The sequence below is a fragment of the Anopheles coustani genome, chromosome 2 (assembly GCF_943734705.1).
Source record: "Anopheles coustani chromosome 2, idAnoCousDA_361_x.2, whole genome shotgun sequence".
Taxonomy (NCBI): Eukaryota; Metazoa; Arthropoda; class Insecta; order Diptera; family Culicidae; genus Anopheles; species Anopheles coustani.
The window spans coordinates 58740568-58756855 of NC_071289.1; the positions used below are offsets into that span (position 1 = coordinate 58740568).

General features: G+C 41.9%; 2 protein-coding genes across 4 annotated transcripts in view; one reads left to right on the plus strand and one right to left on the minus strand.

The window, feature by feature from the left end:
* LOC131263799 (protein phosphatase 1 regulatory subunit 12A) overlaps positions 1 to 7140 on the plus strand; it is a 71180-nt gene extending 64040 nt beyond the window's left edge. Inside the window, exons 16-19 of one of the 2 annotated variants that reach the window (XM_058266057.1) lie at positions 53 to 189; positions 258 to 348; positions 426 to 515; positions 6546 to 7140. In XM_058266057.1, coding sequence (XP_058122040.1) covers positions 53 to 189; positions 258 to 348; positions 426 to 515; positions 6546 to 6632 — 405 coding nt within the window. In that variant the 3' untranslated portion in view covers positions 6633 to 7140. Of the gene's footprint in view, positions 1 to 52; positions 190 to 257; positions 349 to 425; positions 516 to 3770; positions 4460 to 6545 lie in introns of those variants that run through there. The other variant, XM_058266058.1, reaches the window with a different exon arrangement.
* A 1661-nt stretch (positions 7141 to 8801) lies between these two features.
* LOC131263801 (RNA-binding protein squid-like) lies at positions 8802 to 10497 on the minus strand. 2 transcript variants are annotated; one of them, XM_058266060.1, is made up of 2 exons: positions 10445 to 10497; positions 8802 to 10379 (listed from the first exon to the last, which is right to left on the minus strand). In XM_058266060.1, the coding sequence occupies exon 2, from the start codon at positions 10268 to 10270 to the stop codon at positions 9251 to 9253; it is 1020 nt and encodes a 339-aa protein (XP_058122043.1). In that variant the 5' UTR covers positions 10271 to 10379; positions 10445 to 10497; the 3' UTR covers positions 8802 to 9250. The 2 variants fall into 2 exon arrangements, with proteins under 2 accessions (XP_058122043.1, XP_058122044.1); XM_058266061.1 differs by having other exon boundaries at positions 10462 to 10492.
* Positions 10498 to 16288: the final 5791 nt, after the last annotated feature.

Consider the following 16288-nt stretch of genomic DNA (forward strand, 5'->3'; position numbering starts at 1 on the left):
TCGTTCTCTCTGTTTATTTACTCTTATGCCTTCCTTCCCATTCTTCTCACAGACTGGCTCAGAACGGGGACGATCGCGCGTCGGTTCGACCGCATCGGAGTTGGATACCGCCAGCAACCAGCAGCAGGACTCGTCGCGGGAAAATGGGGGCGATTTCATCGACTACAAAGCTCTCTACGAACAGGAAAAGTATGAAAAGTGGTAACCGAATGGAAAAAAGCGTTGCAGCATCATTCACATTGTCATTCCTTTTCCAGGGCCGACAATGAAAAGCTTAAGATCGCTCTAAGAAAGAAGGACGAGGAGGTGGTAACGCTTAAGGCAGCCCTCGATCGATTTACTACAGCGGTAAGTTCCCTGGAAGGTCTTATATTGACTTTGACAAACAATTACTGAAGCAAAAAACAACTGGTCCCATATTTTAGACCACCAAAAACAACTCACTGTCCGAGCTGGAGAAACGCGAACGACGCGCCATGGAGCGGAAGATGTCCGAGATGGAGGAGGAGCTAAAGGTAATGTTGAGCTACACTTGTTTGCTGACTATTTTCCCCTCTTCGGTTTCTACTAGTTTTTCTATCATTTAATTCCATTTGTTCAAATCTGTTTCTTGTGTAGTTCTTAACAAAAAACAAAAAACAACCATCTGTTGTTCAAATTTTCGATCAAGTGAACTTTTCTTTTATTTTCAAGTCGAAAGGTTGTTTTGGCGAATTTATGTTTTACTCTCATATCCTCATTGTGTTTTTTTCTCTTGTATGGATTTGTTTTTGTATGTCTTTTTTTTTATATACTGTTTTCGAGTCAGATGTCTCTTATTTGTTCTTATTTTGTTCACACTTGTAGTCCTTCTTTCGATTTATTTTCTTTTCCTTTGTGTGTCTTTACTCGATCGAGACCATTACTTAATTAACATTTCGCAAATGATAATCTGTTATAGTTTTTCTTTGCGCTTCTGCCGATTTTTGTTTCTAAAGTAAAACGATTCAAGTCTTGTTATGTTGTTTTTTTTTTGTTTATTTAATCTCCGCAATTCACTTTTGCAACAAACAGTAATTTAATAAACCCAAAACGCATACTAACATAAACCACCAGAGTAACCACAGCAACAACAAAAACTACAACAATAACAGTAGAAACAGCAACAACAAATACAATTCATACAACTAGAACCAACAGTGACTCACTAGAAGGAGTTCACCTATCTGACCTTTTCTTCTAACTTGGCTGCTTTTGAAAGTAATAAGTCGTACGATTACGACAAACTTTTTCATCGCTATGCTGATGGCATTAAACGTAACCGTTCTTTTAACGTTCGCAAAAAAAAGGTCCTTTTGGCTTTTTTCTGCTCTATATTCTTCTTTTTTACTAACTCATAACGTACCTGAAGAGATCCGTTCCGCTCCGTTCCCTCTAACCCATTCTAACTCCGCTCAAAACACCGCTGGAAAGATCACGATCGACGGAAGAACCGTTTTGTTGTGAGTCCGTTGTACCGATCTTAATGTTTTGTCCCGTTCCAAAGTTCGCTGTTGTGTGGATGTGTGTCCGTAGTTCAATGTGTAGCAATGAAATACAATAGAAATTTGAAACCTTAAATCAAACCGTAGGCGGATATTTGGCACCCAATTGGCACAATGTGGCTTTCAATGGTACACAAGTAGCGAGCACACGGCACCAAATCGATTTTTCTTTAGATAACCAGAACAGCAAATAGAAACACATACACACACTACATCCCCACCACAGTTCGAGAAATCCAACGGTAGGATGTAGTTCGTTTGCTATCCATAATCGGGACGCGAGAACACTGCACCATGCTCAATGCATACACAATGAACACACTCAATAAAACAAAAAACAAAAAACAACCATCTGTTGTTCAAATTTTCGATCAAGTGAACTTTTCTTTTATTTTCAAGTCGAAAGGTTGTTTTGGCGAATTTATGTTTTACTCTCATATCCTCATTGTGTTTTTTTCTCTTGTATGGATTTGTTTTTGTATGTCTTTTTTTTTTATATACTGTTTTCGAGTCAGATGTCTCTTATTTGTTCTTATTTTGTTCACACTTGTAGTCCTTCTTTCGATTTATTTTCTTTTCCTTTGTGTGTCTTTACTCGATCGAGACCATTACTTAATTAACATTTCGCAAATGATAATCTGTTATAGTTTTTCTTTGCGCTTCTGCCGATTTTTGTTTCTAAAGTAAAACGATTCAAGTCTTGTTATGTTGTTTTTTTTTTGTTTATTTAATCTCCGCAATTCACTTTTGCAACAAACAGTAATTTAATAAACCCAAAACGCATACTAACATAAACCACCAGAGTAACCACAGCAACAACAAAAACTACAACAATAACAGTAGAAACAGCAACAACAAATACAATTCATACAACTAGAACCAACAGTGACTCACTAGAAGGAGTTCACCTATCTGACCTTTTCTTCTAACTTGGCTGCTTTTGAAAGTAATAAGTCGTACGATTACGACAAACTTTTTCATCGCTATGCTGATGGCATTAAACGTAACCGTTCTTTTAACGTTCGCAAAAAAAAGGTCCTTTTGGCTTTTTTCTGCTCTATATTCTTCTTTTTTACTAACTCATAACGTACCTGAAGAGATCCGTTCCGCTCCGTTCCCTCTAACCCATTCTAACTCCGCTCAAAACACCGCTGGAAAGATCACGATCGACGGAAGAACCGTTTTGTTGTGAGTCCGTTGTACCGATCTTAATGTTTTGTCCCGTTCCAAAGTTCGCTGTTGTGTGGATGTGTGTCCGTAGTTCAATGTGTAGCAATGAAATACAATAGAAATTTGAAACCTTAAATCAAACCGTAGGCGGATATTTGGCACCCAATTGGCACAATGTGGCTTTCAATGGTACACAAGTAGCGAGCACACGGCACCAAATCGATTTTTCTTTAGATAACCAGAACAGCAAATAGAAACACATACACACACTACATCCCCACCACAGTTCGAGAAATCCAACGGTAGGATGTAGTTCGTTTGCTATCCATAATCGGGACGCGAGAACACTGCACCATGCTCAATGCATACACAATGAACACACTCAATGCATACACTTAAATAACATGAAACTCACATAAAACATCATACACGTGTAACGTTTCGTTTTTAAATATTTTCAACTACATCATTTCATTGGTCTTACCTGTCTATTGTTGATTCTCCTGTTCGTCCTCTTTTTTTCCTACACGTTCATCTCATCTCGTTTCTCGTATTCCCTCCAGTTAGTGTTTTCCATTTGTCGTTTGTCTTGAGTTTTCTGTTTTATTTTATTATTTGTTTAATGGTTTTGAAAGTGATCATTTGATGTCGAACTTCATGAATTATTACACCGTTCGGCAATAGCATATCTCCGAATAAACCGAATAAAACGTAGTATTTGTTTCTGTAAAACAAAACCAACATATCATACAGCCTAATTAATATTATTAACGATCGGTCGATTGTTTCATGATCTCTTTTTCTCTATCTTTATCTCTTCTCTTTTTCTCTCTCTCTTTTTTAATCGCGTTCTTGAATAAATCTCTAATTTCTTCGACAAACGTATCCACAACGTCGTACCCCCCCACCGATTGGGTTGATCCTCGCTCGTTCTCATTCGTCGTTCGTACCTTGTGTTGTGGTAAATAAAACGTCACCGACAATGCACACGCACAAAATCCGATCCTTGTGCCCCGAACTATATCCACTCCGCTTTCTCCATATTATGGTGTAAATAACAACCATTCGAATGCTCAGCTGCTGCAAAAGTATAAAACCGAGAATGAGCGGCTGCGGGCCGAAAATCGTGCCCTGACACGTGTCGTCTCCAAGCTTACCACTTCGGCGCAGAACCAGCTCCAAAGCAATGCCAATAAGCAATAGGCAACCAATCTTGAGTTCGATCCGAATCGGGAGCGTAGCATTATTCTATTATCCTGGAAGAAAGAGGGCATTTGGTGACGGGGTTTGGCAACAGAACGCGGAGTAGAATCTCTGTGCCAAAAAGATTTTTTGTATTGTTAATTTTTTCCCCATTTGGTTTCAAACCGCAAACATGATATCGGCAAGGAAATAAAATAGTTAAAGAAAAATAAATGTATTCAAATACACGCTAAACCATTGCTCCATATCAAATGGCAGCGGGGTGGCGTGCTTCCTGTATCCTCAGATAGGGTTAGAAAAGCAAATCACTTATAATATTGAATTATATTAACATTAAAATATTCACTTATTGATCTTTGCAACACACCGTTCGGCTCCCGGATCCAGTAGGAAGCTTTAAAAAAAAGCGTTACCGATAAAGAAAAGGAGGAATACAGCTAGCAATAATATAATGCAATCGATCGGAATGCATTCGCGTACGTGTATGCTACTGTTATCGGAAATCGTGTCATTTTCGAATTGTGTTTTTGTCATATTGAAATAGTTAAATAGAACTAGATTAATCGAAACCCTTGGGGGAGTTGTATCATTCTTTCCACGGACTTTTTTGTTTGTGTGCCCAGTGAAAAGGGGCCAGAGGGAGATTTTGTTCTTTTTGTTGTTACCACGAGCAAGCGAGCGCCATTTCTGGTTTGTTTTTACACCTCAAATATTCCTTCGCCCGATCGACGAGAGTACGGTGTGAGTTCCAGCTGGAAAAGTGCTTCACCTAAACCAACCACAAGCATATGACCTCGTCCACTATCACCGTCACCACTCCAACAAATAGCAAAAAAAAAAAGAAAAATTCCAACAACCTATCATCACCACCAACAACCGTCAACGATCCTCCCCCCAACCAACCCAACCGAGACACACACGTTGTTGAGCCAAGGAACGAGGACGAGACGTGGCCAAAAGCACATGCTCTCACACAGGCACACACACACACACGGACAAATGTTTACGGGGATTACGGGGGAGATAGGCGAAGGAGGGGGAATTGACGAGTCCTTCCCGTCGCGTGCGCGCCAACACGTCACTACTGAACGCTGATGATCCACCACTCTATGTTTTCGGTATGCTGATCAATGCGCTATGCTCGTGGTGTTATGTTCGTGTGTGAGTGTCGGTGTGTCCACGCAAGAGTGCAGTTTGATAACTTGTTTGTTTACTGTGTGTATTTTTTTTTTTCTTTTATTCTTTCCTTTTGGCACATCCTTAATATACCACATCGCGTGCATTTCTCGTTGTTCGATCACAATTTTGTTTCCTACTGGCACAGATTCACAGTACGAAGATTGTTCTCGTTTCCTTACACCACCACCACCCTAATTATTTAATTGCTGAACAGAACTTTCGTTGAAATCAGTCTGAAATTATTCCGAGATTTTATTGTTCGTCCTAACACCAATACTATACACTGCCGCTAACCTTTTTGTGCTGGAATGTGTTTCTTTTAATGTTTACCGATCGATTACGTACTTTTATTTTGTTCCCCCCTTTTCCCCATTGCTGATGTGATATGTTAATCTTTGTGTCATTCTCACCATTAGACTAAACTCATCTTTCACTATCAACCACTTTCGATACGCATTGCCTTCTATTTTCACCACTTCTTCACATCTCATTTGTGTTGCTGTTGCTATGGTTACAGTTGTTACATTTGAATAACGTGCCTTGATTTAATCATTGTACTTTAATAGATGTTTCTTCTCGATCTCACCAGTTGTAGAAATATATCTTCGGCTTGCTTCGTTTTAAATCCCCATCAGTTTCTTTGTTTGGTTCTTAAGGCCCACAAACTTTAGGTCGGGGTCCTATTACTTGCAGGCTCTCCGTTACAAACAATGAGTTGTTGTTTGCTACGATAGGATTGTAACAAGTCCTTGTTTCATACCATGTTGTTGAGTTTTGTTGTTACTGTTGTTGCCAAAGGTTTTTTCTCCAATATTATCACTCTACATTTTTCGTTTGCAAATATTTCCCCCAAAGATCCACTCCATTGTTGTTGAAATTGCCGAAATTAAAGGCTGAGGGAATATTCCACAGTTCTACACGGTGACACGCGGTCAAACAATCACACGCACAATTTAACGGTGTTCTTCACACAACTATAGACACTTCTAAAAATCAAAGCATATTTTCCAATGGAGTGGTCTTTCCTCGTTTTCTCGCTCTATCTCTATATCTGTTCTTATCTATTTTGCTCTACTTGTAGGCACTTTTGTTTCTACTAAAAAATAATAATTTGTTGCAAACAGTTATTTTGTTACAGCTTTGTACATTGGTCTCTTTTTCTTCTGTCTTTCCGGTGTGCCTTCAACAAAAGAGTGTTGTGTGTAGTACTTTCACCACGTTTCCATCTACTAACAACACGTTTTCGGCTTTATTTAAAAGCGATGTTTATCGTTGTAGGAAGCAACGAAAACTCTTCTCGCTGCAATGTTCTATGGTCAGCTGTAGTAGCAGAAATGTCGTGTGCTTGTACTTAGTGTGCCCTCGACTCGATTTCTTCGAGCGTTTATCCATTTTACAGCGCTGCCCTTGATTGCTTTGATCTAACTCGTTGTTTGTTTTGTTTTGGTTTTTCTCTTTCCCATCGTGCAGCTTCTGGAGGCCCTCGAAACGGAAAACCAGCGCCTTAAGGATGAGAACGGTGCCCTCATCCGAGTCATCAGTAAACTCAGCCGATAATACACAAACCCCGGGAGCGACCAACGGAAAAGACCCATTCCCGATGAGTGTGTGAGTGTGTGTCGGACCCATTTGTTTCGAAACGAGCCGCCACTCCACAGGATGTAAGGCGCGCTGGGATGGATCACGCACGGTTTATGGACCATGCACCCGGATAATGATAACGATGGCCATTCGGATGTCGAAATGCTGATCTCCTCTTCTTCCTATCGACAGACCAACGGGGCGAAGCAAGCAAACAAGAGAAAGAGAAACGATAAGAAAGGGAAATGCATTACACACATGCACGGCTGTTGACTAGTGTTTAGCGAAACATGTGAAACATCCTTCGATTTGCGATGCGGCATTCGATTTGATGAAGGGAATCACGGAACAGGGAGAAAGCAACAGAAGCGGCTGGAAAGAAGGCACCCTCCTACCGTTCCCCGTTCCCCTCCCCATGCGCAGGCAGCCACGATTCGGTGTAATATTCTGCCGTAGGGTTTAAAGTTTAGTTTAGTTCGCAGTTTGTAGTGTGCAGTCGCAAAGGGTGGTTCGCACCATCGGAACCTGAAGCAAGCAGGGAGAGAATCGGAAAGATTTCACGAGCTTACTACTGCGTATCTCCCAACGCACAGAGCCACAGAGAGACTGGTGGAATCAGGGTGGCTAAAGAGGAAGCGGTCTGACGGGGTTGTAAGGACCTTGCCGTTATGCGACTGTTTTTCCAACCCCTCCGTAAACACCACACTGCACATGTCCCATTGTCTTGTATTCTTAATTATTAAATGTCGCCTAGCTGAAGCGGACCCATGTTCCGGAAACTATTTAACCCCATCCATCCCCCTAGGGCACATATCTTGCATTTGTAGGATTTCTTTCTTCCGACCACCCGAAGCTCGCCTGTTTTTTTTCTTTCAATTTGAGGGCGTTACAATTGCCGATTTGCTATTTAATTTTGTTTTATTACTATCTCTCTTTTTTATTCATCGTCTGTACACTTTTTATCCTTAGGACAAGAAAATGAATGTGTTAATTTAAATAAAAAAACAACTCATGCCGCTGAACAACGAAAAAAGTACGGCGTGTTTTTGAGTAGAAAATAAGAGGTGTGTCGTGGTGATTACGGTTCTTTCTTTGTGTTTTTTTTTTGCACGCACTTGAAGATGGGACACACAGAATCTGCTTCTGGTTAATAGTTCCCCCAATCAACATCCATATCCAATGCCAAACTCCTCGATATTCACAAAACTGATAAGGAAGAAGCACAGGATATTAAGCGAGCAGGCCCGCGTTAGAAAGGAGTAAGTACGGATGACAATATTAATTTGTTGGAATAATGTAGGGTAGATGGCAATAATGCAGAATTTTGGTTTCCTTTTGTTTGATTCAATTGAAGGGTTGTGCGGGAAAACAAATAAGGATAATAATAAACGTCTTGAAGCTGAAAATCGGAAATCACTCTTCCATGATCATTCGCGTCTACGGTTCGTGGAAAATGACTCGAAAAAACATCGAAAGAAAATTAGAGTAGATTCCCGGAGCATTTTTCGCGAGGGGAAAGTGTAGCATAAACTGCTGGGAGCAAACCAACGTAGCCGATGGCAATACATTTTTTGAAGGCTTATATTCATGTATCAAATCATAAGAATCCGAGCATTAAAAACCCATGTACAGCCGCCTCAAGCCTCGTACTCCACAGAATATAATCCACAAGCGAGCACAACAATCATAAACCATTGAAACATGTTTAACTTCATTTCGGAAACGATCAGACACAAGCTTTTAGGTAGGCAAGAAACGAGCCAGTAGTATTTTTTTGGGAAAAACAAACATGTAAAAAATATGCTCAGTGAAGTGTCGGACGTTTAAAATATCGATCTCGCTATCAGCGTTTGTTTTATTTTACTTTTACTTCATCGCTATTTCCCGTTCATTCTTATTTGAGATTAGTTCGCCGTTTCCTTGCTTAAAATTAAGAAAACCGCCCTCATGTGGCTCATTATGGGATACAACAAGAGCTCCGCAAAATGGTCCTACTACAGGCTTGTTGTTCTTAGGATATAGATAAGATACTTTATTAAATTGGATGATGAATTGTTAATTGATTGTTGAACTGCTGCAACGATAAGAGAGAATATTGTAACATCAACGCAAAAGCAACACAAAAACGCACGCTCATACACACAATCCCATTTCTTGACTCATGTCTCTATTTTCATTATCATTGTCCATTTTACACTTTAAAATATCCATACAGTCGTTTCTTTTTATGTAATTATTATGATTAATATATTATTCTACTCTGTAATTATTATTTGATAGGCATAATTGCGAATACCTGGACGAATAAAAAAAAAAATACAAACAAAAATAACGCTCCGTTATCTTGGCGAATTTAAGTAATTCAAGGGAGAAACCGAACCGTTGGCCCTTAACGCGTGCGAAACAAGTTGCAATGAAGAAAAGCTAACTCTGAGATTGAGTGACATGAAAAAGGTGAGTTCAATTGATGTGTGTATGGTATCTGTTTATTTTCTTAACGTTATGGGAAAACGGAAAATGCGCGTAGAAAAGGGAACCGGGTTTCGGGCTCCAGATTTTGCTGCTTTCAGGTGGGAAGAATTTGTTAGCGCGCTCTAGTACGGCGTGTGGCGCGTCTGACGATCGCCCCCACCACCGCCACCTCCTCGCTGCTTGCCACCACCTCCACCGTAAGAACCGAAGCCCTTACCGCCGCCTCCCCGGCCGCCACCACCGCCTCCGGCACGGCCACCGTTCATATAGCCCCCGTCAAATCCTCCGTACCCGTAGTCGTTGGCGAACCCACCACCACCACCTCCGTAACCGCCCTGACCGTAGCCTCCGTATCCGCCATCGAATCCACCACCCCCGTATCCGCCCTGGCCGCCACCCCATCCCTGGCCGAATCCTTTCCCTCCGCCACGACCACCGCGCATGCCTCGCGATGGACCACCGCCTCCGCGCATGCCACCACCGCCCCGGCCGCCCATACCCATCGGGCCGCCGCCAACGCCGCCCATCATGTTGTCCGCCTTCGGGGTCGCCTTCTTCACATCCACCTCCTTGCCGGCGATGGTCTGCTTCGGCGTTTTCAGCAGGTCGTTCACCACCTGCATCGAGTCGTAGGTAATAAAACAGAATCCTTTGCGTTGATTCTTCTGCTTGTCGAACGGCAGCTCCACCTCGACGATGTTGCCAAACTGGCCGAAGAACGAGCGAATCTCGTCGTCGCTGATGTCGGAGGTAAGACCGCCGACGAATATTTTACCGTGGCGTGCCTTTGCCCGCTTCGGATCGACCTTCTTGTTGTTGAGAATGTGCTCGGATACGGCCACCACTTTGTCGATCGAGGCGGCGCTCTTGTACACGATGAACGCGAAGCCCCTCGACCGGCCGGTGTTCGGGTCGGTTTTCACATTTATGCTCTCAATCTCGCCGTACTGGCCGAAGTGTTCGCGCAACTCCTTGTCGGACGTTTCCCAGCTCAGCCCGCCGACGAACAGCTTCCGGTCGTCATCGCGACCGTTCTGGCCATCGGAGCCGCCGCCACCTCCACCATTTGTGTCACTGTCCATGGTATGTTGATTATCCTCACTTTCCATACCGTTCATCTCAGCGTCTTGATTGTCCGCCATTTTTTTTATCTGTCTCTGGTAGCAGGTAGCGTCCCTCACTAAAATCGCTTGCCGAAGTGTAGCTGCTAAGGCACTCTGCGCGCAGAAAACGTCGCTAACGCTAGGTGGCCTACAAACGAAGGGTATGATGTTAGTTTTGAACACTATTGCGCGTTGTTTGCCATTGTAAATTACTCGAATCAGGTAGCTACTTTTCTAATTGAAGCGCGGTGCCGCTAAAATCACTCGTTAAGTGTAGTAGTGTTGGCAGAATCGGGATTCGGAAGATTCGAAGATTCGATCCCTAGACGTATTCTAAAGATTCGAATCCCATTTGACAGATTCTAAAGATTCGAATCGTATCTGACGGACTCTAACTCGGAGTCCACACTACAGCGCGACGTCCCGTCACGAAAAACATGTCAACATACAAAAAAAAAATGTCGCACAAATTGCGCTATTGTAGAAAGAGCGAAAAACGCGACGTCGCGCTAGCTCTTGTCAAATGTCAATTCGAAACGAAAACAAACCGACAGCAGGACAAAACGTAAACAAGCCGAATCACAAACGCGAACAAAACGAGCAATATTCTTCACGAAACATCGGATATTTCGTTTTATCAGTTATTTCTAGCCTTCACAAATGTAATTCAGTTATTAAACTCCGTTTTAATTGATATTTTTACCAAAGTGTTTTCGGGTGCCGAAACGTAAACAAACTACTGCTCTTCAACAAGTAGGAGATGATGTGGAAATATATACTTCCTACGGCGGGCCAAAATATCGTCGTTGTTTGTTTAAGTTTGTTTTCTTAGTGAATTTCAAATGTGGAAGCGCCTAACTCACTCAGGGTGCATAAAATACGTAGCTAAACAAATATCATGCATTACTACCTCAAAATTCAATAAAAAATTTTAGCCGAGTTTGCGCCCCAATGTGATACATATTTCCACATACTCTCCTACCTCTGTCGCGCTTGGCTTGCGCGATTGTTCTGCCGAAACTGGGCTACTTTTGAAACGGGACGTCGCGCTGCAGTGTGGACCCCGAGTAAGGATTTGATTCGATTAGGATTGGAATCAGATTTGATTGGTTTGGGACTCTATTTGATTCGATTCTGACTTGATCCTAAACAGTTTGAATCGACTCACAATGATTTAAGTTGAATTAGTCACATAACTTGTCGATCTAGAGACAATGTAATTGATTTAAGTTTACTCAAATCGAACGCTGGGTAGAATGTCCAATGGACATCAATGGATCCATCACTCAATGGATAGTTTTTTTTGCGCAATTTGCAAGTTAGGCTCTAGAAAAATTCCTGGAACATATTTTTTACAAACAAATACAGTAGAATGTCCATTATCCGAGTTGTTCTACCCAAGCAAACCCATTTCATCAGGACCAGACCATTTTTACCGGATTCTGAATCGGATTCTGTGGATTTAGATTAGGATACACAATTTCCAGACCGACATTGATTTGTTTACATGATGATGATGATGATGATAAGTCCCACCGCTTACCCCTACATTGGTTTGAGAGGGACGAAAGCAAGGTGGGTCCTAAGGGAGGTGAGCTCAAAGGCCTGGTCGTGGCAGCCATTTTGAAATTAATTTTTGACAATCGTTCCTGGTTTTGTTTACCAACAAAAGGATTACGACGCGTTAGCAAGCTGCTGTTTCCAGTTGATACGGTTACTGGAAGACTCTGCCCTCATTAGCCACAACTTTACTGAGGACACAATTCCATCAACGATATATTGCAAAGTCATCTAGTAAATGAGGTTGGACGAGATGGGTAAAGCGGTTAGGTCGTCCAAAGGCACATATGTTAACACTTTGTTGCTACAATGCTACACGAAACGTGTTTGTTAACACGACAATATCGTCATTATATCGCATTTTTTCCCATTCCATGAGTTATTTTGCAAAAAACAGCTGAACAGGATTAATACGGCATTCTTACGCTATCGGAAAGAACTTTGGAAACAACAACTGGCAAATTGTAAACATAAACAAAACTCGGAACGATTGTCAAATTTTTCCTTTATTTTTTTAAAAAAATCAAGGCGATTTGTTCGGGATGAACCCACCTGGATAGTAATCACTTTGGACGAAAGTATCTTACGATATTAAATATAAATCACCAAACGAGAGGGGGCATTGGGGCATTACCCAAATAACCTTTTGCGTGCTTTAACCTCGCGATGAGTTGATATCCGTTCAAAAACCGAGGGTTATCCGTTCAACGGATAGTTGTGACAATAGCAGCTGCATCCGTGCAATTTTTGAGAGGTGAGCGCGCGAGAGCCCCAGACCCGAGAGTTACTTCCGAGAGATTTTTCTTTCGCTTCTACGCGCGGCTGTGACGTCACAGCCCTTGCGCGAATGAATACACTGGACGAAGTTTGTTGTTGCGTTTTCATCTTTTTATTTCTCGATTTCTTGTGAATCCAATAACACTGAACACTAAGTTAACATCGATGATCCATCAAGAACAGCATACACACTGTACAATAAACTATTTCGTATGAAATATACACACTTCACTGCAGAGCTTACAGTTGAGGAAGTTTTTTGCTCAGCTTCTATCGGTCAGGTGCGTTGCTCCGGAACTTATCATTCTGCGTAAAAAGATGTCTCCAACTAGCTAGAATCGTAGGTTGAATAGTTGATAGTTGATTGAATACCAGATATACTACCCTACAATAGATGAAATGTAAAAATTATATGTAATTATCGCCGAAAAACTTTAGCGAACTTACCGTGTTGCTTTGTTTACGTCGATCTGGCAAAATCGCTCTACGCATGTGATGAACGCAGCGAAGGAGTAAAAAATATTCACGTCTCCATCGTTCTAATGGAGAAATGCAAGCTCATACTTGAAGCGACGGAGCACGCAGCGACGGATGCACGCAGCGACGGATGCACGCAGTGACTGAGACAAACGCACAACGCGATGTGCCGCAATGGAAAATGTTGAGCTCGGTGCGCTCCTCGTGTACGGGAGCGAGCGCAATGCAGGGTGCGCGCGTTCGATCACCCAAATAAGATCTCTCCATCCAAAAATTCGAGAGTGGGATCGAAAAATTTGGCTAAGTCCGCGAGCGACGGGTCTTCGCCACTATCGCGGCATCTGCGCACGGCAATCATCGAGGGTGGCATCGCAAAAATCGGCTAAGTCCGAGAGAGCTGGTTTTTTTTGTATGGAGTTTTCTCTGGCATGCTCAATTTTTAAAAAGAACCCATCCCAGGCTGGTTGGGTACTCTCCAGAACAATCGTATCCAACTCTGCTCCATTCATACAACGGTCGCCATCGATTGCACAAGGAGGTACATCTTAGATTTCCCAACTAGCAAAAGGGGACCACTTTCCGGAGTAGGGCAAGGTGTATAAATATAGAAGGTGACTTTATGTCGCTTTGGAAGGGGTGCCATATTTGAGAAGAGTTATGTCAAAAGCCTAATCCTTTTCCGATACCCCCCCCTCAAAACCCATATGAATACCCCAGAAGTGTTATGTCAAGTCATGAAATGTCATTTCACACTGGACGACTTCACCTTCTAATTTATACACCTTGGAGTAGGGCAGGTATGTTCGCACAGTTTTGGTTAACACCGCCAGCTATCTATGATTGAGAGTGTGGTGGAACCCTACTACTTACGGGACCTGATCTCGTTCCTTCCATACAACGGCCCCGAGCAATCACCTCGAAAGGTAAATCGCCGAGTCCCCCAAGGTTAACGAGGCACCACTTTCCGTAGTGTAAGAGAATATTTTGGCTCTGTTTGTAGTTCCCACCGCCAATTAAAGTTGGTTGATAATGTGGTGCCACTATCAAGAACAGAAAGGGACCCAACTACAGCGAGATGTGTAGATACTATTAGTTCTTTCCGTACAGCCATGACCACTAATTGTCCTCGTTTACGCGCGCGTGTCTCAAAACTATGTAGACTCATTAATTCTATTCAGTTAAATTAAATAATAAAAATAAAAAGTCCCTGTTCATTTTTTTACTCATCATCATCATAGTCAAAGACCATGTTGACAAATGCAATACTACGGGCTCAAAAACTACAACATTTACTAAATACATTGTAAGCACAGCGTCTGACAACCTTCTTCATGAATACGGCGCATAGGCGTTTGAACTCCCTAAAGCAACCCGTAGACGTTGCGAACTTGTACGTGCGAACAATTTGACAACCAGGCATTGCCTATGTTAAGGAAAGGAAAGGAAGATATAAGAGGAAATCTTCCTTTCCTTTCCTTAACATAGGCAATGCCTGGTTGTCAAATTGTTCGCGCGTACAAGTTCGCAACGTCTACGGGTTGCTTAAGATTTCGCGCTTGTTTAATCTCTCTCGGCATCCTGTTGTACCATTGTACTTCTTTGAAAAACAACGAATTTCGAGCGTTCCCAGACAGATAGCCGGGAAGTCTTGGCTCACCGGCATTACGAGTGTGTTACCGATGCACGTCAGACCCAACCACTATCCTTTCCCCCAAATACGTTGGTACCAGGCCTTTCAAAATAGGTTTGAGCACTATATAGGGGTTATCATGAAATCGTCGTTTCGTTTTAGCGGTCGCTAAAGGTGCTCATTTGTTCATTTCAGTCGCTAAAAGTTCATTATAATGAACAAATGAGCACCCTTAGCGACGAATGAGCGCCTTTAGCGACCGCTAAAACGAAACGACGATTTCATGATAACCCCTTATAGTATACAGTCTGTTCTCGAGTTACGCGGTTCTCGACTTACGCGGATTCGGAGATACGCGGTTTTCATAATTTGACAGTAGATTGGGTTTATTACATCGATTTAAATTCCTGAGATGTACAACCACACGAATAAATATGTAAATTACACATTTGCATAACTTACGCATTTTATTTCGTTTGTTGTAATTTATGTTGTTTGAATACGCTTGCATTGCATTCATATTAATGAACAAAGAAAAATTTTGAATATTCTATGATACATGTACACAAGAGCTCGATCTCTTAACTCCTAGTATAAACTATGTGTCAAGCAATATTCGAGATACGCGGAAATTCGAGATACGCGGATTTCCCTGGTCCCCATTATCCGCGTAACTCGGGAACAGACTGTACGGTACTTAAACTGTTCCGACTGTTTCTTGGATTGGGATTCGGATTTGGGGATTTGGTTTACCCACCACTACGTACGAAACTCGCGCCAAACTGGCATCAACAAGCTTCAAAAACCTTGGTCACAACTGTAAATAATGGCTAAAGCAACTAATTTCTCAATAACTTTTTAGTGGCTTGGCCAATTTTAGCGCCAGACCCCTCAAATGAAAGGTCTTTTAAAGACTGATAACTCTGTGCAACAAACGCTCTTCCGTAGTTCTTAGTTTATGAAATTCTGAGGCGTAGGTGCAGAAACCTTGGTTGGTATTTTTGCTGAAATAACAAATTTGTTAATAACTTTACAACTGCTGAACCGATTTGTACATGTGACCCCTTAAATGAAAGGTCTGCTCAAGACACGCACCTTTGTGTAACAATAGATCATTCTATATTGTCTAGTTTTTGAGAAAGTTTATTTTTCGAAAAGCTTCGGAAATCTATCGGTTCGACCGGAACAAGGTACTCAATACTTCGAATAGCCATTTAGGCAAAAAATTGCAAATTTGTTAATAACTTTTGATTCTTTGAAAGAGAGATTTTGCGATGTTTCGAGAGCATTTTCAATTCTCTTTTCTCTTTCCTCGGAATTGAAATGAAACAGCTCCCCCTTGGAGCGAATAGCGATAGCTTTCCAGATGATCCTGAGGACCTTTCAAAAGCTCGATTTAGCCTTTGGATCAATTCAACCATTGATTGTACAATTGTTAAAGTAACAAATAATATGAAAAATCGGTAAATTTGGTAGGCACGCATGATATGATGGATTGGGACTTGGGTTCGAAGATCCGGATCTCAGAATGAATTCGAATCGAAAGATTCGAATCCCTGTAGAGATTCAGTTTTCTCATCACTACACTCAACCTCGTTCCCGTTGGGAAACGC

Coding starts and splice junctions, on each gene's coding strand:
- LOC131263801 (XM_058266060.1), bottom strand. CDS start 10,270: ATGGCGGACAATCAAGACGCTGAGATGAACGGTATGGAAAGTGAGGAT.